This window comes from Rhinolophus sinicus, linkage group LG06 (genome assembly GCF_036562045.2).
Source record: "Rhinolophus sinicus isolate RSC01 linkage group LG06, ASM3656204v1, whole genome shotgun sequence".
Taxonomy (NCBI): domain Eukaryota; kingdom Metazoa; phylum Chordata; class Mammalia; order Chiroptera; family Rhinolophidae; genus Rhinolophus; species Rhinolophus sinicus.
This window is the reverse complement of record NC_133756.1, coordinates 6,912,708-6,935,868: the sequence shown is the minus strand read 5'-3', so window position 1 is coordinate 6,935,868 and position 23,161 is coordinate 6,912,708. Positions and strand designations below refer to the sequence as shown.

At 58.3% G+C, this 23,161-nt stretch overlaps 1 protein-coding gene across 6 annotated transcripts in view; it reads left to right on the top strand.

Moving 5' to 3' along the window:
* PRDM16 (PR/SET domain 16) overlaps positions 1–23,161 on the top strand; it is a 317,539-nt gene that overhangs the window by 145,074 nt on the left and 149,304 nt on the right. For 4 of the 6 annotated variants that reach the window (XM_074334228.1, XM_074334226.1, XM_074334230.1 and 1 more), the window contains one exon: positions 11,868–11,918. The exons of the other annotated variants lie outside the window; for them this stretch is intronic. In XM_074334228.1, coding sequence (XP_074190329.1) covers positions 11,868–11,918 — 51 coding nt within the window. The remainder of the gene's footprint in view (positions 1–11,867; positions 11,919–23,161) is intronic. 6 annotated transcript variants of the gene reach the window in all.

Sequence of the window (23,161 nt, the reverse complement as noted above, 5' to 3'; positions counted from 1 at the left end):
ATTCAGTTCTGCTTTGAAATGTGGGTTGATCTCTGACTGCCACACCTTCAGATAATCAAAGGTGGCCCCATAAGTGGGGTAGGAATTCACAGCCCAAGAGGAGCCCGAATCCTGGGGGGTCCCCGGGGGTGGGGGGTCGGCGTCAGCGTCTGCCCAGTCGTGTCCCCCTGGACCGTGTGTGTCAGAGCAGCCACGGCCCCTTCTTGTCCACTTACGATTGTTCGGGATTCTCTTAATAAACAGTGTCAAGTAGAAGTGCATTAATGATTCTGTCGATATGCAGGCCGTTTCTATAACCAAAAAGGGCTGCGAATGAAGCAGGTGTGTCATGGATCCATCACTGACCCTGTGCTTTAGCTCCCCTTTGGGGGACTCCAAGGTGCCAAGTCCACCAGCGGTTGTGCAGGGTCACTGAGCAGGGTCTCTGGATGGGCTGTCGCCGAGGCGTCTGGGCGGAGGTCTGTGTCTGGGACTTCTGGTGGCCTCAGAACGGCCTGCAGTGGTCCTGGGAGGACATTGTTCAGACGTGGCTTTGGAGAACCAGCTATGGTGTGCGGTCAGTGGAGCTCGGTGTCGGATGTGTGTGAAGCCAGTGGGGGAAGGGCAGAGCACCTTAAGCCAGGTGTGCCCGGATGCGGGGCTGACGCTCGCGAGGGCCAATCAGTGTTCTGGGGCTGCGGAGGGTGCGGCTGTGCAGGGACGTTGGAGAACAGTCTGTCCTGTCTTCGAGTGGCTGGGCACACGCACCTGTCATCCCCGCGCTGGCCTGGCAGAGCTTGGAGGCCTCGGGTCTTTGCAGCATTTTCAGGTGCTCCCAGTGGCTGGTGACTTGCGGCATTTGTGATTCATTTATCACCGTGTCCAGAGGGGTGTTGGGAGCTAGGGGTGACCTGGGAACTTGGAATCGAGGTGTGTGTGTGGCTGGCAAGTTGATTTTCTCTTCGGGGTGTCTCACCTCGAACACACCCCCACCTTCTGGGGACGGGAGCTCCTCTGCGTCGGCCTCCATGCTCCCCTCCAGCAGGGTGACTGACCGACCACACTGAGGGGCCCCTGCTCCGGAGTCCTGGGACGCTGATGCAGGAAATACAAGAGGGGCTGGCCTTCTGGTGTCAGGGGTCAGGCGGGAAGGCCTTGACCCTGGATGGGTTTCCATCGGCTGGGGCCTCTCGTGCTGTCCTCCACCAGGCCCTGAGGCCCCTGCACCCTTGGGACCTCCATGTCTGATCTCCAGCCACCTGCCGAGACGCCTGGCCCTTTGAGGCCGGGTGCCTGTCCCCACAGCGCACAGGCCCCTGAAGGGGCCCAGGCATGTCTACGGCAACCATGGTCGCCATGCCAGCCCCCAAGGTCACAGAGAATTGCCCTGGGCACGGGGCCCAACCACCCTCAGCCTGGTGACTCAGCCCCACTCTGATCGTGGTCGCCGCCCACCCAGGGACCTGTGCTGTGAGTGCGAGTGGCCGGCCGGACAGCTGCCCGGGGACGGCTCCATGCAGGCAGCCCGTCATTCGCTCGTGTACTCCCGATGTTGTATTAGGTCAATGGCGACCAGTGTCTGCAGCTGAGTTTCCGCTCTGGGGACTGCGACCGTGCCTCAGCCCCTGCCTTGACCTCAGGAGATGTCTAACCCAGTGGGTGGGGCTGCCAGCAGGGTGAGGAGAGCTCTGAGGTGAGCTTGTCCCACGTGCCGCTGGAGGGCAAGTTCGCACAGAAACAAAGGGACGTGGGTGAAGCTCCTCAGTGTCACCTAGAGTCACCAACTTGCCACACCAAGCTTGTGCACAAGGAGCGTGGGCTTCCTGTGGATTTGCCCTGCCTGGGCAGTCCCTCCCCCACCCTCCCCCACACTCATGCCCCCCACACACCCCTAACACATACATGTACCCCCCAAATCCCCCACTCCCCCCACACACACCCTCACACACCCACATACACCCATATACACACTCCTCCCCCCACGCTCCCCCTACCCCCCCCCACAGGGACCCCTTCTGCAGGGTCTGGTGTGGCCCAGGCCACATGGCCCCTTCCCGCTCCTGGCTCCTCTTCTCGGAGGCCACACCTCAGAAGGAGGCTGTGCCCTGACCCAGGAACACAGCGTGTGCAGAAGTTTCTCCTGGCTCCCGGGGCATCATGCCCAGGCCCCGGGTGCCCCACGTTTCCCTTTCTGAGGCCCACAGTTATGGTTCAGCATCAGTCACATGCTGGAAGTGCCATGCGTCCCCTGATCCTGACTGACATGCACTTCCTCCAGGGACATCAATTTTCCGGAAGCAAGAGGCGGGAGCTGTCCACTGAGGGCTGGGTGGGACACTGGACACGCGTGTCCTTGGGACGAGGGCCTGTGGAGACCTGCTGGGCTCAGCCCGCACATGCTGCCTGACACGGAAGGGGCTGGGGAGTCTATGCTGCGACTGCTGACAAGGGGGAACAGGCGGGCGGCCTGCCCCTGCCAGGTCCTGCCCACCCACTGCCTTGCTGGCACCCTCACAGGCCTGGGTGCCAGCGTGGTCTCTCTGCCCAGGAGCTCAGCTCCCCACACAGCCCCCAGGACAGAGCTCCCACTGAGGCCAGGGGAAGAGGGCAGGGGTCCCAGCAACACAGGACCCCAGAGACCGGCCCTGCTCTGGGGCTTCCTGGCTGGGTCAGGGCGGGTCCCCGGCTACCCATTCAGCAAAGGGTGACAGAGAGGTCTGAGCAGCATCTGTGGGGTGGGGCCCTGAGATCTGGGGCTGCCCAGTGCACGCAGGAGCCTGTTCTCAGCCTGGGGGAGAATTCAAAGCCACGGTTGGACTGGCTCAGACACTCCAGGGGTTGGGGTGTCTAAGCTAGGGGTCTCCAGCTCTGTCCTCTCTGAGAAGGGGCACCTTTGGGGGGCAGTGCATAGAGGCGGAGAATCCTTGCAACCCGCACCTCTCTCCTCCCCGCCGCCAACGACTACAGCCCCAAGGGGAGGTGGTCAGCTGAGTCCTGCCCCGACACCACATGTCCCCATGGCATTACATGCAGGGAGCAAAGGCTGGGGGGGCTGAGGAGACCACCCTGTGCCTACTTGTCTCCTGGAACACAACTCAGGGAGCCTGGGGAGAAGGCCCTGGAGGGGCCTGGCTGGGCTGCTGCCCAGGCCAGGAGTTAGCGAAAGTGAGAGGGGTACCCCATCCAGAGGGCTCCCAGCAGCCACTGCCTCTGTGACTCTGGCTTGGAGACCAGGGACTTGCTGTCAGCTTGGGGGTCATTTGAGGTCAGCTAAGGAGCTGAGCCACTAACAAGGTAGCTTCCAGGTTGGAAGATCGCTGGGGAGCCCCTGGGCTGGTGGCATCCCCTTTATTTCTCTGGGGGCCTTGTCAGGAAGATGCCTTGGAGGTGGGAAGCGCAGTCTGCTGGACACCGGGAGGCCTAGGGTGAGAGGCCAGGGAGGCCCACACCTGTGCAGCCGGCAGTCTTTCCTTGGGAGAGGGGCTGCAGCGCCTGCCCTCCTTCCCTGCCCCACCCCTCGAGCCCTGCTCACCTTGGTCCTTGCAGGGCCTGCAGCTTTAGCCCCGTGTCTACCCTCGCCAGCTGTGCACACATGGATGGTTACTCTCCCTCTCTGAGCCTCTTCCTCATCTGTAAAGCGAGAGTAACCACGGCCCTTCCACAGCAGCTGGTTCTGAGTTCTAATGCATTAGTGTGAGCCAAATACTGCCCAGCCCTCTGCTTCATCTCACTGTGGTTCGTTTGGGCAGCCTCCGATAGGTCCCAGCTGAGGGTGGGAACCAGGGGCCAGCAGCCTGTGGGCAGGGAAGATGCCCCGCGTGTTCCGTGCACCAGCCATGCAGACTGCAGCCACTTAGGGGCCAGGGTTTATACAAGGCCGCCCTTTCCTGCCCCACCCTGCAGACCCCACTTCTGCCCTCACTCCCGGCCCTGCACTCATCCCTCTGTCTTGCCAGCAGCCTGGTCCCTATTCACCCTCAGAGGCAAATAGAACCACACCATCACAAAGACGCCCACTGCAGAGCCCCAGGGCCTTTCCAAAGCCTGCGGCCCCCTCCCATCTTCGGAGCATGCTGGTTTGCTCCCTGCCCCACCTGTGCACAAACCACCCCAGGTCTCGGCCCCTCCCTTCCTCTGCCCCCCTCCACCCTACTTCCTGTTTCAAGATTCCTGCTCGCAGAAGCACCCTTGCTACGTGGTTCTCAGCAGGAATCTGCAGGGCTTCCATGTTCTTCAAGTTCCTGTCGTTGAAGGAGGGAGGTTCGCCCCATTGCCTCTGCCCCTAAGTAGCTAGCAGCAGAATGAGTGCTGTTTCGAGAGATTTTTAAATGTCTCCAAGGCATCTCCCATGGGGCAGCGGGCACAAGGTGTGTGAAGGGTGTGTGTGAAGGGTGCTGCCACCCTGCCCGAGGGGGACCTAGGTAAAACTAGACCATATAACCTGGAGAGGACAAGACTTGGGGAAAGGCAAAGAATTCATTCCTTCACTCATTCAGTCATTCATTCTGCAGAGAGGGGGATGCAGGCACCAGATGGCCATGGGTGGGGCCGGGGGTCCAGGTAGAGGGCTGCGTGCCCATGGACGGAGACCGCCAGCAAACGGACTGTTCCGAGCACATCTGACGGTGGGCAAACCGTGCCTGGAGATTCTGGGCCTGAGCAAGGCCATGCTGGCCAGGACACAGCCGTGTACCCCACCGTTAGTCCTTGCATCCAGGGCAAAGCAGCAGGGGTGGCCACACTCCAGACAGGTCCGGAGAGCACAGGGCTGGGGATGCATCTGGGAAAAGCAGACCAGTGGGGGGTCTGTACTGGCTCCTTGCACGGTCCCCGGCAGAGTAGCCTGGGTTTTCTTGTTGGCCAATAAAGAGGCTTGGGATGGTGGCATTTTGCTGTCATTCACGCAGGGCTGTGTCCTCATATCGGACACCGGACACCGTGTGGGCTCTCAGTAAGGAATCCGTGTGCAAACCCCTGACTCCGGGGTCCTGTGGGATGCTTGGGAAATGCCTTGGGGAGGGGAGGGGAGGTGAGGGCGGGGAAGAGGTCGGGCTGGGAATGTAAACAGCCGTGGGGAGACCCACATGCGTTTCGGGGATGGGCTCTCTGAAGGAGCCTGGGTCCTTTTCGTGCCATACTTGACTGTGTAAATATTTTTCTTAGGAGTAAAGAGAGAGCCTCCATTCATTGGATAGATCTCACTTGAAAGAACTGAGAAGTATCTGTTTAGGCATAAAAGCTAAAAACAGTGTCCAAGGCGCCTTTCAAAAAAATCATTTCTGTAGCTCAAACACAGCCAAGCTGGATTTTTTTTTTTTAATGCAAAAAATAAATAAATATTACCCGCTCCCAGTTGAGAGCTCAAGAGTTTGTGTCAACACCATGGGAGCTTTTGCTCCCGGAGCCAGAGTGGCCGGTGGTGACTAATACCCTTCATGGTTCCTGTCCCAGCTGCCAGTGGGACGCCACCCAGCTCGGCTCGAGCTCACGGGCCATGAGCCAAGGGCCCGGCTGTGGGGAGCGCCCTCGCCCGGGAGGGTCCTGGCCAGGGTTCAGGTGTGAGTCCGGTCGGAAGGGACGCCATGTGGCTTGTTTCCCTGGACTCACTACCCAACAGCCTCCTGGCCCCCCCCCAAGCAGAATCCAGAGTCAGGAGCCGCAATCTGACCGCGGCCTCCTCCCTTAGCAGCTTCTTGACCTTTGGCCTGTGGCTCCGGCTCCCCAGCCTCTGCTCCCTATCTGTAAGGCAAGGTAACAATAGCTCGTGGCCCACAGGGCTGTTGTCGGAAGTAAAAGAGATCCTCCATCCAGGTGCCTGGGATGGACCCCCACATCGGGGCCCCCAGGAAGGTTGGCTCTGCTGTCGTCACCTGTCACCTCTGCTGCTACTGTTGCTGTCACAATGCGAATGCAGCATTTACACCAGGGACAGTGGCGGTCACGGTCACACTTTGATTTGGACAGAAAATTAAGGCTGAGCATTCATTGTTCTTTAGAATCTCCATCTTCCCCGAAAGGCAGGCGGTGCACGTGGGGCTGTGGGCACCCTTTGCCAAGAACGAGACGGGCCTGAAACTCGGTGGTTCCGGAAGTTCTGATCGTCGGCTCATTTTGCGGGCACTATTCAGTAGATGTGAAACTCTCCGCAGAGGGCAGGCCACGGGGGCCAAAGCAGCTGCCCACCAGCCTCGGTCTTGATCCCTCTGCTCAGACTGTGTCTCCAGCAAAACCCTGAGCCCCGGTGGCCCTCAGGCTCCCAGAGGTTAGCAGAGCGAGGCTCAGAGATGGCTTGGGGGTGGGGGGGGGTCTCCAACAAGCACTGGGGACCCAGGCCTCCTTTCCTGACACCCCCGAGTGACCCACACAGACAGCCCTGACCTCTGCCCGTGGTGGCTTCTTCAATGGGAGGGACCTTGGATTAACCAGCTTTCAGTTACTTCTAGGCCCAGACTCACAGCTTCGGGCAGGAAGAGGTGACTTCAGCACAGGACAAGGGAAAAGCAGGTTAGAGAGAAATCTGGGCTTTAAGGCCAAGGGTAAGAGGTCAATAAACGACAGCCTTTGGCGACCTCTGGGGCCACAGGCCAGATTAGGGGGTGGGGGGAGTTTCATTCGCTTCTCTCTGGTTTTGGAAGCCACAAGGCCAGGCTCTGTCTGGTTTCCTCCTGTAGGTATGTTTTCAGATACTTTAATAACAGATTATTTTGAAGGGAGAGAAACCTTCTGGGATCCATTTGTGACACCGACCAGAAAGCTTAGCCCCCCTCGGGGGACACGCCAGAGCTCCAGAGCTGTGAGTGTATGAGATGTCTGTACGTCTACTTTGGGCTGACTCTTTGGAGAACAGAGGGTATTTATTTTAAGAGTCAAAAAAGATGTTTTGACCAACCCCACTTAGTTCAGTCCTGGCACTGATACCCGCGAGAGAAGCAAAATGCCGGAGGTCAAACCTCGCTTTTTTGGCTAAAATGCTTAATCAAAACACACCTAATACTTGTGCCGGGGTGTGGAGATGGGGTTGAGAGCGGCCACAGCCACTGCCAACAGCCGGCCAGCCAGCGACGCGTGTGCTGAGGGCTCAGCTAGCAGAATAAAGACGTATTTCAGCAAAGTGCAGCCTTGGCAGGGGAAAGGCCAGGGCTGAGAGGCTCCAGAAGGGGTGCGTCCGGCGGGTGTCCACCAAGGTCAATGGTGGGTGAAGAGGTATTGATGTGCGTACCTGCCAAGGCGGGCTGGTAAACAGGAGCGGCAAAGAGAAGCTTCCGGAACAGGGGGTTCCGGAACCCAACTGAGACCCTCTCTTTGCAGGAAGGTACTTCCTTCTTTAAAGTCATCACACCGGCTTCCTCTTGGTGACGGGGGTGGGGGTGGGACAGCATGGGGCAGGTTGAGACTATCGTCCACTTCTTTCTGCATCTCGTGACAGGGTGGGGGTCTTCCCTGCTCACCTGTGGTCCTACAGCTGTGCTTTCGGCGGCCACACTGCCTAACTGCCCACAGCCCATGGCCCGAAAGAAGCTGAGGTCCAAGCTGAGGGGAGCAGTGAAGAGAGCCCAGGAGCTCCTGGTCCGGCCTGGTCCCGCCTGGTCCTGCCCTGCACCGATGCACACGATTCTGTCTGTCCTCTCTTGCTTGGTGTGTCGTGCATAGCAGCTTGACACCTTAGGGACCGTGTGATTTGAACACCATGTCTCTGTCCCCATCTGACCACAGGCTCCTGGGTGGGTGGGAGCTGTCACTGAGCCTGTGCACAGACCTTGCCGGGCTGTGGTGGACAGAAGGGCCTGACACAGTGACTGAGGGGTCTCCCGAGATGCTCCGTCCCATTTGGCCATGCTCAGCCTCTGAGCAAGGCCAGTAGTTCTGGCCTGTGGGGCGCACTTAGGCCTGACCAGCGGCTGGCTGTGTTGAGGGACAGCAATGATCTGGGGGGAAGGGGCCATCGGGGCCCATGATGTGCCCGTCCTCTGAGCGCCATGGGGAGTGGCTGCTCTGGCTCTGCTCAGAAGGTTCCCGCGTTGGCTTCTGACCAAGGGTTTCTCAGTGAGTCAGGAGTGGTCCCTGCGTGTGTCTCGGACGCAGGTCAGGAGCCTGCAGGAACCAGGCTACAGGAAGGGCCATCGGGCTCCCCACCCTGGGGACGCGAGCTGTGCCGCCTCAGAGAGCGGCTACTGTGCGGTGCCTTGTCTGCGGTCGAGCAGGCAGGCTCACAGCTGCCTCCGTCCGGGTCGCGGCCTCCTGCCCGGGGACACTCCCCACGTCCTCCTCCTGCGGCCCGGCCTCCGTGCAGCAGAGTCCTAGCTCCTTGTGGGGTGGGACAGAGCTCCAGGACAGCCTCTGGGCCCTCGGAGGAGAGAGACCTGCCTCTGCCCTCCTGGCCGGTCGCAAGCGTCACTGGCCTGAAGGAAACTCTGACCCCCGCAGTGAAATGACCACAGCTGCATTTTCCTGGGACACTATCCAGTGCTGGTGAGCCGGCCAAGGTGACATCTGTGACGGCCTGCAAACTTCAGAACCGCTCGGTGATCACAACTGCCACCTCTCGATGAACAGGGTCACGGGGAGCCGGGAGAAAAGAAGGTCAAGGCCAGCAGAAGTCACCCTGAAGACACAGCCAGCGGAAACTCGGCAGGGACGGCACGCACTCCAGTCAAGGGGGGGGTGGGGGCGGGGCGGCTCCCGTGTGCAGGGTGTGGGAGACAGACTGGGGCCGCGGCGCTGACGGGCGTCCCCTGGATGACCCTCCGCGGAGTGATGGGGCAGCGCCATCCCATCTTCCACATCGCGAGGGCGAGAGCTGGGCACGCGGCCTGGACCCTCCGCAAAGGCCTTCTTCCCACCGGAAGAGGCGGGGCCTCCCTGCTGTCATCCAACCAGAGGCCAGCAAACCTCGCTCCTGCCACACGGGCACATCCGGGCACATCGGGGCACGTCCGGGCGCATCCGGGCGCATCGGGGCACGTCCGGGCGCATCCGGGCACGTCCGGGCGCATCCGGGCTCATCGGGGCACGTCCGGGCGCATCGGGGCACGTCCGGGCGCATCGGGGCGCATCTGGGCGCATCAGGGCGCATCTGGGCACATCGGGGCGCATCCGGGCACATCGGGGCACGTCCGGGCGCATCAGGGCGCATCTGGGCACATCGGGGCACATCGGGGCACGTCCGGGCGCATCGGGGCACGTCTGGGCACATCCGGGCACATCGGGGCGCATCCGGGCACGTCTGGGCGCATCCGGGCACATCGGGGCACGGCCGGGCGCATCGGGGCACATCCGGGCTCCGGACCAGGCTACCGGACGGATGTGAGAGGTGAGCAGTGACTGGCCTCGGGGCTCAGGAGGCCCAGTCCCATCGGCAATGTCGCCTGTGCAGATGGCACTGACTTCCCTGGGGACCCCTTCGTTATTGAAGATGCTCTTCAATAACGTAGCTGAGAAGCAGGCGGGGCTGGGAAGGCCGGTTGTGGTTTCCGCCCAGCGTTAAACTCGCGTCTGCATCCACGGTGTTTCAGCGACGTGGGGCTCAGCAGGAAGCTCGGGGAGGCGCCCCAGCCCAGCTCCCCAGCTCTCGGGGGCCCTGGAGCCGCGTGGGATGGGGCGCGCCCGACCTGGGCCTGTGGCCTGGGCCGCCGGCTGGAGTCAGGTCAGGCTCGGAGCTCTGCCTCCAGCGCGGCTGCCGGTACCGAGAGCACGTCACTCCCCCAGCGTGGCCGTAGGTACCGTGGGGCACGTCACACTACTGAACACGCCCTCCCACAGGTGGCGTCTCTGGGTGCCCGAAGTCCATGTGTGGCCCCGAGGGAGTGTGACCAAGCCGGCCTGGCCGCAGCCAGGAAAGGCCACGTGGCACCGTGACGTATTCAGCAGGCGCTCCCGGGCTTTACAAGGCAACTGCATGTCGGCGTCGGTGCATGAGGGTCCCGTAAGCCCCTTCCTTGGGAATGGTCCCCAGCAGCCGCAGGGTGACGAGTGGCATCTGGCCAGGTTGGGTGGCCCAGGCCTCATCGGTGGCGGTATTGAATGGGGGCCTTCTCTGACTGAACTCAGTGGGGTGAAAGGCGGGTGAGGCATGAGTGCCACCACGGCCCCAAGGGGGCCACTTCCTGGTTCAGCACAGCTTGGTGCCTCAGTCACAGTGGACACGACTCAGCGGAGGCGGGGATCCTAGGAACGGAGGTTGTTCTGATGGACACCCCTCGTGTGGTTACGTCCTCGGCCCTGAGGGCTGGTTCAAGCCGCCCCCTCCATAAGGGGCAGGTGAATGAACCACAGAACTCCACCCAGTTCAGGGGACCCCGTGACCCAGCCAGGAGCCCCCAGTTCTGGGCTACACTGATAAAGGTCTCCGTCTCTGGTTGTGACTGAGTCCAGGGAGCAGGCCTGGTCAGCCTACAGCAGGACAGTGGTCCAGCTCTGTCCTCAGGGTCTGGAGGGGGCGCTGGATGGCCCTCACTGGCTTTTGGACACTGGTGAGCTCGGCCCTTTCCTGAAGCCACAGACAGTCAGCCTCACTCCCTCCTGTCTTGGTGTAGACGGATAGCTTCGCCAGTCTTCTCAGCTCTGGATTTGAGACTGAAAAGCAGATGAGAGGGCAGAAAAACAGGCCTGCCCCCTGGCTGAACTCAGCTCCCGGCCTCCGAGGCTAATCTCCCACGGGGGCCTGTCCACACAGACCCAGTGGGGACAGGACACCAGGTGACATGGTCTCTGCAGATGCTCCTGAGGGACCTTCCCAGCTTCTCTGCTGCGCCGTTCACCTTTTTCTAATTCTCTCTTTGCACTTATAGTCGCTTTCCAAACCACAATTTCAGAATCTATTAAAAGAAACATAAAATCCCCAATTGGTTAGAATTCTCAACATTTAAAAATATGACTTATTGTTATTACAGCTGAGCCCGGGCAGACTGGCCAGTGTTTTGGAACGTAGCACCCTTGTCCTCTCACTGCCCGCGTGGGCACTGGTGGGCCCCGTGCTCCACGCTGGTAATTGGAAAAGGCACTGGTGTGCTTTTAAGGGGAGGGGAAATGAAACCCCTGGATTTGACACCATTTCTCGCTTTATTTTTAAAATATTAGTCTCAATCTCAGTTTCTATTCTTAAGGAAATGACGTTCCAATTTCTATACGTGTCCACGCACTTTCGATCCAGAAGGGAAAACCCCATTTATACAGCTAATTTGTCAGTTTGCTTAGCTTAGAAAGCACTCTGGGACCCGTCCCTGAAAGGCCGCCCCTCTGGGGTGGAACCCAGTGGTTTTTAAGAGGAGCCGCCTGCCAGGCAAAATGCTACAGCTCTGCAGAGCTGAGCCAAGGAAAGCTCCAAGTCCAAAGTGTGGAAGAAAACCCCGGAATGGCTGGAACTTTGGCCATTCTCTCTCTCACGCCTGTGTCCATGCAGTCGGACGGAGTGGCCTCGTGCCGACCCTGGCTGCACACCACATGGGCACGATCGCTTCCAAACGTGGGAGCTTGTGTGCGGGTGGAACTCAGAGGAAACAGCAGAACACTCGTTGGCATGTTTCAGAACGTGTTCATGCTCCTCCTATTGAACTGTTTCTGATAATACGTGTGTGTCTCCACCCAGTTACTGAAGGATCAGGGTGAGCGCCACAGGATGGCTCCGTCCCCATAAGGACCCAGCTGCCTTTCCAGGGAGGTCACATCCCTGGGGGGGTTCCTTGCCGTTCTCAACAAATGGGGAGACCCTGTCAGAATGAAGGACCCCAGTTCTCCCCAGGGCCCTTTCTTTCAGATTATGGAGAAGTTGCTGGGTTGTACCCTCTGTATTTCAGAGGACATTCCATCTGCCCCCATGACTTACAGCCCACGGTGGCTTGAGAACTGCATTCTGCCAGCAACTAACAACGCCTTTCAAAATTGTTTTGCAGCAAATGCTGACTGATGCAGAAGTGTCGTCACAGGAAGGCTGCATCCAAAAGGTAGGAGAGCTGGTTCCACGCTTTCTCTTGCCTCGGTCATGTGCGTCCCTGTGCTAGCGTGTGTGTAGTCGGGCCGGTGGCCGCGCAGGCAATGCACGATTGATCGTTATCTGCAGCCCCACGCGTGTACAAAACAGTGACTCTGTAATGAGGACGGGGCTGACTTTCATCGTGTGGGCAGGTAGGGGTCACCTCACTGAGCACCCCTGGCTCCTGGGAACCGAGTAGAGCCCTGTACCTGCGGGGATCCCAGGTGATGCATGCAATTAAATAAACGCAGGTTGTGTTTATTTCACTATCTTCACTGGAAACTCACATGAAAAGCCGGTAGGGAGTAAAAAACACGATTGGCTGCAGGTTCAGCAAAGCCTTTTGCTGTACTCAGCCTCCAAAGAGGGCCTGGGCAGGGCGCTCAGTAAGCAGCCTGTTAGGCAAGAGAAAGTGGCAACGTGGATGTCGTTTGCTACTGTGCTGGCTGGTGACGGATAATAGCTGATTGACAGACATTAGCTCTAAAAGACCCCAGGGTGAACTAGGCCTGAAGGATGCACACATCCCCAGAGGAAAGCACGCACACACAGGCAGGTACGTACCTATGTCTGCGCGCTGTGGGCTAGGCAGCTGGCAGAAGGGATCAGACCCAGAAATCATCTCCAAAACCTGCACCTGTCGTCAGAGCCTCCATCGAATTTGTGTCATCCACGAGCACGCACGTACACATGTACACACATGCACACACACCCTACACACATGCATACAAACACGTCATGTGAACACCGGCACACGACACGCGGTGACACAAACACACGAACAAACATGCTCGCGTGACACAACTCATGGTACACACAGGCACATGTGCACACACGTGTGGTTACACACGAACACACACACGTACAAACACACAGACACCCACACTCACGCACGGCAGCGGGTCCAGCATTGGGGTTTTCAGTAGAATTGAGGTAGCATTTCCTCTCTCACTTGGCGTCTTGCGTGTACGCGTCGTGCCGGGCAGCGTGGGGAAGCCCAGCAAGCTGATGGGGGCGCTGCGTCAGCACCGGTCAGCCAGCTCTCGTCACGTGCTCTGTTCTGAGGGTCACAGTCACAGAATCTGTGCTCTCGGGGCTGGCAGGCTGCGAGCTGAGCATGCCAGTCATGGTGAAGGCCCCTCCCTCGCTCCCGACAGCGTCTCTCTGTGCCTGGCTTGGTGGTTGGAGCCTAGGCCTCTGTGCCGTTCTCTATGGCGGGTAGGACTTGGGGACCTGCCATCTGGGCGGACCTATTGGTAAGGCATGGGGACCCGCCATATAAGCAGACCTATAGGTAAAGGATGCGACCTGCCATCTGAGCAGAGTTATCGGGAACGGACTGGGGATCTGCCCCTTCCTGCCAGGTTCACACCAGACACATTGATTTTGGAGAAAATGTTGCAATGGGAGACATTTTCTGACCCCGCAATGACCTCCTGAAGGAACTCTGACAGGGTGACCCTTTTTACCTCGTTCGTCTCCATAACTCAGGGTCTGTGTCTGGCCCCGTGGGAGCCTGTTGTCTGATGAGACGCCGGGACAATGTGTCCACTCCCCGTCCCACTGCCCAGGGGTGGCCTGAGCCCTTTGCTCCTCAAAGTGACGTCAATCCCAACAGCATTCCTTTCCCGTTTCCTGCCTCTGGGAAGGAATTCACACTTTTTTCAAGGATATAAAGTAGTGATAGCTCTGAAGCAGCTTACCCACATTTTAAAGAATTGAGGTATTTTCACTTCCCACGAAAAGCGACCTACAGTCAACTCCAGTCTCAACTTGCAGAGCAAATGTGAAATCTTCATTTTTCCCACCACAATTATGACCCTGACTGTCCAAGCCTGGGCAGGACTCCCGCCTGACAGTGGGCGGCCTGGCAGGAGGTTAGAGCGATGCATCTATGACAGGCTGGGCAGTCACTCGTCCAGCCTGGGCACAAGTGTCAAGGCAGAAGGCCGGAAGGTCACATGTAAAGGAAAGCGCGGTGAGGAGGCAAGCACTGGTTGCTTTTGCACCAGAACACGAGCAGGCAGGACAGCATAGGGGTGTCCTCTGTCCTCCTGCAGCCGCGGCGGGGCCTGAGGGGCCATAGCTGACGTAGTCCAGAGGCCCTTCTTCCTGAGAGCTGCTTGTGGGCTGGGTGCGAGGTGCCGCCCTGCCAGGGCCCTGCCCACAACGGCCCAGCGTGCATGGGCATCCCCTCGAACACAGGCCCTTGTAAGGCCCATCCCGGGGTCCAGGGGTCCCTCTCTGCACAACATCAGAACAGGCCTGACCCCACAGCCCCGAGCATCAGGGAGCCAGCGTTGGGCAGCAGGACCACAGGGGTCTTGTCTGCCGTCTGTTTTGGGGCAGGCGCCTGACTCCCAGCCAGCTGTCGTCCAGGGTGCTCCCTGGAGGGGGTTCTGCCTGCTGCCCCCTGAACCCAGGACTGTCCCAGTCCCCGCTGAACTTCCGTGTTATCAGCATTTGGGGGCTTTTGACTGACGGGTGGGTGCCCAAGGTAACATTGGTGCAATGGCGGAACCCGAGCCTGGTGCTTAGATGTGGACCCACCCTGCTGTGATGTGCCTGCTGCTTTGGGAGGGAGCGAGCGGATGGGCTGAGCGAGGTGTGAGCAGAGGTAAATGGGGCCGTAAAGATGGATAGTGCAGCACTCATCTGACCTTCTTCCAAGTAGGAGGTCCCGCCTTCCACGCCGGCGGTAACTCAGCTGTGGAGATACATGTGTTCATCACAGAATGTAACTCCACCTGCCTTGGCCTGCTGTTTTAAAAACGAATTTGCTGGGTTCCCTGGTAATGGGATGTGAACTCCAAGTCGTCGTTTCTGTGTCTGGCTGAACAGGGCCTCTCTGCCCCCAAAGACTCGCGGGTCTGTGAGCCTTAAAAATATGGTCCAGAAGCGCTGGGGGCTGTGTGGCCTCGGGCTGGTTAGCTGACGTCTCTGAGCTTCGTCTGTACCATCATTAGGATCATTATGTTTCTCTTCTTTCTCTGCATCAGTGAAATGTAACAAAAGTTAATGAATTCAATCAGTGGCTTGACACAGAGATATACAGAAAATGTGACATTTTGTGGGGACGCTGTGGTTTTAAATTCTAAGTATTCGAGAGCCAGGTTGCTGATGGGGCTGAAGAATCCATTTGTTCAGAGTTTACAGGAAGAAAAAACCCACGCCCAGGGAAGTCGCCCACATCACCAGAACGGGTGGGATTCGAACTCAGGACACAGCCGGTGGGCGGTTGGGCAGGGCTCTGGAGTGATAGCAGCCACCACCTGTAAGAAGCGCCAGGCTTGGCCCCGCCTTCATAAGGGGCGGAGCCACCGCCTGGCAAGGCCGCACGCCCCGCCTCTGAGCAGCCTCCACGCCCCCCAACCTCCAATGCCCCGTCTGTGATCCCTGCAGCCCTTCCCTTTCTCCGTACCTCACATCCCTCTCCACCTCTGTCCTGCGTTCTTGCATCCTCCGTCCTCCAGGGTCCCTGGTCCCTGTCCCCGTGTGTCCTCCGCAGCCTGTGCAGCTTGGCTTTGGTGCTAATGAGACTGGACCCGTGCTCGCCCCTCCTGGTTCCCTCCCCCCTCCACCGCCACCCCCACCCCCCACTCTGCACCGCCCCGTGCGCTCCCTGGGTGCGTTGCAGGAGCTTCCCCCAAAGTCACTTTGGCCGCAGGTCAGGCTGCGTCGCCTTTTCTAGCCTCGGTGCCAGGACTTCTGGGACTGCTCCCTCCACCGGCTCTATTTAGTCTCTGTTTACTTAGAGGGAAAGCCCGGGGCTCCTGGAGAGCAAACATCTGCGGGAGATAATCTAGCGAGTTGTCCATCCATCACTCGGGTCGCCCCGCTCCCTGGAGAGCCCGCCAGAGCCGGTAATAAAAAGGCCGGGCGAAGAGGCTTTGGGGACGAATAAAGAGCCGTGTTAAGGGCCCGCTGAAAATGGATGGAAGTCATTATTAAGGCTCAATGGCCGTCTTATCAAAATCCAATAGGACAGACATTTGGCAAAAGGCTTAAATTTATTCTTTGACTTTCTGGAGGGCTTGAATTTATCCGTTAACAAGAGTGTAGTCCACCCGGGGAGATGGTATCAGCTAAAAGAATTTTGATTCAATCTCTTCGGTGATATGAAAAGGGGCAAACACAGGACCCCAGTAGCCTTCCCTTTGTGCCACTTTATCTTGTTTTCTTTGACCGTCTTGAAAAGGAAGGACGTGTTAATACAGTGCAGCCCGGAGAAAACACAAACAAAGGAAAGTGGCCTTTTTCTTTTTCTTTTTTCCTCTCCACCCACCCCACCCCCCAAATAAATAAATCAGGAATTCGAATCAGTAGGGCTCGGACTGGAAACTTGAAAAGGTGCCTCATCAGAAGCTTGGACCAGTGGAGCACCCCGGCAGCACTCCCGGGAGGGCCGGGCTCAGAGGAGAGTCAAAACTAAATGGAGCTCACGAAGTCCTCCCTGCTGGCAGAGGGGCCGTGATGGGGCCGTAAATCTCTCGCTGTTGTTACGTACAAAGTGCTACAGGTCGCAGAAGTCACCTGCTCGCCCAGCTGGCACTGTCCAGACAGGGTGATGGAGCAATGTTTATGATCATTTGGGAGGTGATTATTTGGACATTAGAACCGTGGCCTGTCCCCCTGGGCTGTTGTGTGTGCATGTTTTTCTGTCACCTGACCTGGTGCAATGCCTCTGGTATTGGGCAGCCAGGAGGTCCCCTGGGTCCCTGGGGGTGGGGAGTGGGGGTGGGCTGATGAAGGGTGAGAGGAGCCAGGAAAGAGCTGAGCTGAGGGAGCCCCAGGGCGCTGGGAGTGGAGACAGACAGGCCAGTGCGAAGTGTCTTTTGTGCAGCAGTGACTGGACAGACCACTCCCCAGGGGTACCAGCAGCGGCCAGGCCACGCTCGGTTCTGGGGGCCTAGGCTCTAGTCTCCGTGGGCTGTTGAAGCCCCTCGGCACTGCACGATGTAAGATGTAGCTGACACTGGCCGTTCAGTGCTGCTTCCGCTGCATTGTTTGTGCCCGGGAGGAAGCAGAGGCATTTTCCAGGTGGCTGGAGGGTTAGGGAAGAGGGGGAAGCGGGTGGGGCAGGGATGTGGCTGGAAGGCGAAGGGGGACCCTAGAGTGGAGTTTCATGTGCCCCCTCGTGTTGGGTCCGGCCGGTCTCACTGGGACTGGAATAAGCGTGGCTCCCCGTCGTCAGCATGGCCTGTGCTGGTGAGGTGAGGGCTGGAATTCCCTTCTTACTGCTGTGCACGTCCCAGCAGCAACACTCCAGAGCCACTAGGGCCGTGCTTCAGTGCCCCAAAAACACACCCGAGCCGCAAGCCTAAGAACCCTGCGATCCCAATTATGAATTTGCATGTGGGATCAGTTATGTCTTTATGAAATCAAAGTGTGTTTAGCTGCCACGGAGACAGCCCCGAGTTGATTTTGATAATCTCGGGCTCAATGGACTCGCCTCGTTGCAGTAAGCCTTCGACAAAAGGCTGGACAGTGGCTGAAAGCCCTTTGACGACATGTCTCTCTTTCCTTTGTTCGGGGGTTGCTGATAAAAGAGCCGGGAGTCCATTAATTCAGTGAATGAACATATAGGAAAGTCAGTCCCCTCTTGAGAACAATAATGTTGAGGTCAGCTTCAGTTGCCATGGAAACTAAGTACTCCTAAGAAGTTTGCATCCTTGATTTTGCTGAATCAAAGGCTGCAAAGCGAGAGGTGTAATGGGGCCAAGACCAGAAAGTCGGAAAGTGCCGCCTCCGCCGCCGGTCCCTTCCTGGCCGGTGGCCCTGGGGACCCGCGTCCCGGGACCGCCCCTCGACTGGCTACCTGCCCCTCCCCCGGCCCCTCCTGGGAGGCCTCCTTTTTCACAACTGTTGACGCTTATCTGAAGAGGCGGCTTAGGCGTGACTTTCGTGGCTCCAGTGCCTGGGGCAGAACATCAGGCCCCTGGGCGGACTCTGACCTGCAGCCACCTTGCAGCCCAGAACTTGCCCCCGGGGCGGTGGCACCGTGGCCCCTTCCTTCGCAGATAAGGGTGATTAATGGGCTGATAGTGTGGCCCGGTAAGTCACAAGCAGCTCCCGCTGGGCTGGGTGATGACATTATAAATGCAACCTTTTTGCATTTTGTCCCCGCCCCCCATGAGTTGATTCCACTCCCCTCACCCCCACCCAATGGAGGGATTCCCGATCAGCTTAAACCATAGATGAGGCTGGGGACTTGTGAGGGTAACTCATTTCCTTCTGCTCATTTGTGACCTGCTGTGGCCCTCGGCCTGGGGGCCTGAGGGGGCCAGGGCTCCAGCAGGCGTGCGCAGAGGGCACTTTGTTCCACACACCTGCTCAGGTCTGAGAACCACACCTGGGGGGAGGACAGCAGGGAGGACAGTGGTTTTCCCCTTGTTTTGCTCCTGAGAAAGCAATGAACCAGATTTCCTTTGTCAGCCTGCAGCATCCCTTGTGAAATGTCTGAAAGGGGTCTAGGCTGAAGCTTGGGTCCGAGGTCCTGGCGGAAGGAGAGTGGGGAGGGACCCTCGGGGTCCCCCAGCAGCCCTGGCACCATGTGTGAGAGCAGGTTACATGGGGACCCACCTCTGTGGTTAGGCCCTTCTCCCACCTGCTGAGATTTTCTGCCCTAACTTAAATCTCAACAGCACACAAAACCACCAATGTGAAGGACAGACTCAGAACTTGAAAACAGGCACTCACCTGGAAGGTAAACAAAAGGACCTTCTTTTTTCCAGAGGCCCAGTGCCTCCCAGCCCACCCCACCCTCTGAGCCTGGTTCTGCCCCGATGGTGGGGCCCTCGCCTCTACTGGGACTGCTGCATTTCCGCTTCCTCCTGAGCACTGGGAGCTCCCAGTCCCAGAGTGGGCCAAGCATTGAGTCGGGTAACAAGATAGCGACCGGGCACAGCTCTGGGCACCAGGCCTGCTGAGTGGGCATTAGGGGTGCCGCTACTATTGCTGGTGTGGCCTGAGGAGGCCAGTGCGACCCTGGGTGGATGCTGGCCACATTGGGCCTCTTTGAGGACACCTGTCTCCAAGGTGGTGTCGTGCCACCTGCAGTGGGTCAGAGTTCACAGGCGCAGGTGTCTGTCCCGGGCCCACGTGGCTGTCCTGGAAACCACAGCAGCCCCTTAGGGTGTCAGAGGCGGTCCTGGCAGGTGGGTGCCAGGAGAGGTGGCTGGGAGCAGGACGCCTCTCGCAGGCAGCGGCTAATGAAGCAGATTTATTATCTACGTTACCAGCGTCACAGGAGCCAGATGGTGGTGTCAATAAACTGTAATCTTCAGGTGGGTGCAATAGTGGGTTAATTAAATTGTGCCGCGCGATCAGGAGAGAAAAATACATCAGCTCCAAGGCCTATTCTGCGTCTTCTGCATTAAACACACAGACCCGCAGCTGGCGAAGTCCATGTCACTGGCCTGGGTGGGGCGCCCGCCTGCCAGCTCCCAGCACAGCCCAGCTTTGGAAGGGAAGACAGGGCTTCACCTGCGCCCCGCCTCACCTCGGGGATAGCTGTCATCCTGAGTGTAAGGCCTCTCCTGGCTTCACACAAACGGATGTCCAGGTGGCCAGTCCCTCTCCTGGGAAAAGACAGCAGCGCTGGCGGGTGCTGGGGTCTGCCCGCAGCCTGACCACTTGGGGCTGCGCCCACTTCTCTCTTGGTGCCGGTTAAGCACCCCAGGCCTCCAGGGAGGGTCGGCTCCTGAGGCCCCCTCATGCCTCAGATGGTGTTGGGAGCCGGGCTATGCAGCTGGCCCTCTTCTGAGCCGCAGGCCCACACAGGCCATGAGCACACGGTTTGGTTTCCAGGCGGGGGGCCCTGCGCAGGTCCCGGTCCTGAGAGTGGGGAGCCGGACCTCTCATCACTTCTTGGCCTGGGACTGTGCTGGAGCTGAGGGGGTGGGGGGTGGTCTGTCCTCCCGCAGGGGCAGCGCCTGGGGGGCTCTACAGCCTGCCTGGCCTGCAGAAACTCTGGAAGGGGCAGGGCCACAGGGAAGGTTGTATCCTCTAAGAAGCCACCTGCTGTCTTGGGATGGAGCAGGATGTGCCCCAGCTTGGGGAGGGGCCCATCCCAGCTGGCCCTTTATTCGCCAACTTCTCTGGCCTCCAGATGCCACAGGGGTGGGTGTGCGCGCAGGGGTCCCACTGGGGCCTCACGTTGCTGTCAGGCTGCCCGTGCACGTGGAGCCAGGAGGGGAGGAGAGCAGAAGTGGCACCTGGCCCCGCCTGGCCCCAAGGAGGCTGGCCTCTATGGAGCGCCAGCCCTGTGGGCCAGGCGCGGGCTTATCATTACACCGTCATGTGGTCAGAATGCTGACCCACACCAGGCCCCTGTGCCCACACACTCAGTATCCCCCATCCCTCCATGCAGTCACTGTCACCCCCACTTTACTGCTTAGGAAACAGGCACAGAGAGTGGGGGTCACTTGCCACACAATTCAGTGGAGAAGCCAGGAACCATAAAATGCCAGCCAGCAAGACTCCGAAGCAAGTGTTCTGGAATATCGTGTTAATCATGTGCCTCAAGTGCTGCTCTCCACATGTAAAGTCACACCAGCCTGGGTGCTTTAGGCATTGAGTCCAGAGTGGCACTAACCTATGGATATAATACAGAGAAACGCAAGACTGGATCAGGCTGGAGTGACTAGAGCAGGTGTACCAGTCAGCTATTGCAGCCATACTGCTGTGTAACAAACCACCCCGGACTCAGACCACACATGCTGATTCTCACTTACACGTGTGCAAGCTGGCCTATCCCGGCTGGGCTCAGCTGGGCTTGGTTCCAAGCTGACCATCTCGTCCTCCTCAGACAGTGGGCTCTCTGGGGCATGCTGTCCTCATGGTGATGGCATGAGAAGAGGAAAAGCAGATACTTGTAATCATCGAGGCCTAGGCTCAGAACGAGCACATTAGTCCTTCTGCCCACATCAGCCAAGGTCGCCCCACGGTCACGGCCACCAGCACAGGGGAGAAAACCTGCCTTTCACGGGAGGGGTGTGGTCATGCAGCAGGGGGCATGCAAGTGGGGCAGTAATGCAGCCTAACGTGGCAGGCTTTCTGGAGGAGGTGGTGGTGGAGCTGGCAATGCCAGTTCCCAGGTGACAGCTGAAGTAGGGAGAAGCCCTGAGGTGTGCAAAGAGAATGGAGCCCACAGTAAGGCAAGGAAACCGTGAGCATGGAGGAAAAACAAGGATAAAGTGAAAATACAGCCTGCTACTTCTTGCAGCCGTGTCTGGCTGGCACAGTGTCCCCTCCTCGCCCGTGTCCATGGATCTCTTGGGTGTGCCTAGCCCTTGAGATTGACCCTCTTCCTTGAAGAGAGGATCTGATCTTTGGTCCAGAGTTTCCTGGAAAAAGCAATGCCGGGTCAGTTGTGGGAGGCGCCCTGGTCCCTTTGTTGGGAGGGGTGGATCTGTGAATGACACTGAAGAACACGCCAGGGGACTTCATCCTTCTGTCGACCTTGACTGATGAGTGGTGAAGTCCACCAGGACGGGTGAGGAGGGACCACCCCACCCAGTGCCTAAAAGAGGCCCTTGGGTGATCTGGCACTAAAAAGAGGGCTTTGCTCTCAAGCCACAGGAAAACACAGAGGAATCTTAAAAGACGCACTAAGTGCGAGCGGCCGATATGAAAAGGCTGTGTGCTGTGTGGTTCCAACTCTGTGACACTGGAAAGGCAAAACTATGGGGACAGTGAAAGGGTCAGTGGTTGTGGTTGTCGGGGGGGGCAAGGGAGGGATGAATAGGGGTCACAGAGGGTTTAGGGCAGCGAAATTGCTCTTGCCGACGCTATCATGATGCATATGTGTCGTTCTGCGTTTACCCAAACGGGTAGAATGTCCAACACCAAGGGGGAACCACAGTGTAAATTCTGGGCTGTGACGTGTGTCAGTATGGACCCATCAGTAGTAACACGTGACCATACTAATTAATGCAAGATATGAAAAATAAGAGAAACTGGGGCTGGGGGGCGAGAGAGGGTGTGCGGGAACCCTCTGTACATCCCACTCAGTTTTCTATAAACCTAAAACTGCTCTAAGAAATAAAGGCTTTTCACTTTTTAAAAAAGAGAGTTCTCAAAAAGTGGCATCTTATCGTCACACGCACGCACGTGAAATATACACACACATCTAAGGACGTGTAACAAGAAGTCTGGAAGGAAATATGCAGAAATAATGTCGCTCTTTGTGGTGATTTAATGGGTGCTTTTTAGAAATGGATGCGTGTGTGGGGTACTTTAGTTATTAAACGTGTTATGTTATGTAAAGTGCCCAGACGGTGCCTGGCCCATAGCGGTGCTGATGACGAGGCTGGCGGATGGCTGTGGGGGACGCATGCTGGGTGACTTCTGGGCTCAGCTGCCAGTTGCCGGTGTGACACCGTCCTGAGCTCTCTGCCCTCTAGCTCTGCAGCCAGAAAGTTCTGGACGGGTGCTGCGGTGGTTGCCCTGGCAGAACTACCCTGTGGGTCTCACCGTTGCACAGAACTGTGACGTCTGTCAGGTGGGGCAGCTGTTGGGTCCTGAGGCCTCGTCTCACTTCACCTGCCTGACTCGTTCACTTAGGGCATCTGCCGTTTTGTCTGGTTCTGCAGAGTCTCAGAATGCCCTGCATGCATTCATTCACTCACCCACTCAACAACTGGTTACCAAGCACCTACTGTGTGTGGGACGCTGTCCCAGGTGCTGGAGACACAGGCTGAATTCTCCCCATTTCTGCCCTCCTGGGGTTCATGTTGTGGGACCCGTCACCTGTGTGATGGGCCTCCCCGGCCTTTGTTCTTGGGGGCCCTGGTGCCCTGGGGATGCCCAGCTCCAACGTCCCCTGTCCGGTACTCCTCCTCGTGGCGGGGCAAGCTTCCAGGAGTCTGTCGCACTGCTTGTTCTGTTCATTTTGGGCAGAAATGCGCCATCTTGCCATGCGGGCCTGGCCGCGCTCCTGTAGGTGGCTAATTCTAAGGAGCCGTTTTTCGGGGCAATTCCTCCTTTCGCCCCCTGTTCTATGCAGGGGACATTGTGAGGATAATAGGTGGATTTTGGCCAGAAGGAGTGAGGTTCTTAATTGAACAGATTCAGTCTGAGGGTCCTGCTTCTTATTCAGTAGTATTTTCTTCTTTGCATAAGGCCTCCTTCAGCCGGCCTCTCTGTGTGCTAACAGGACCCATTATTCCGCCTGATACCCACCTCCATCAGCCACGGCCGTTCGCTGAACGG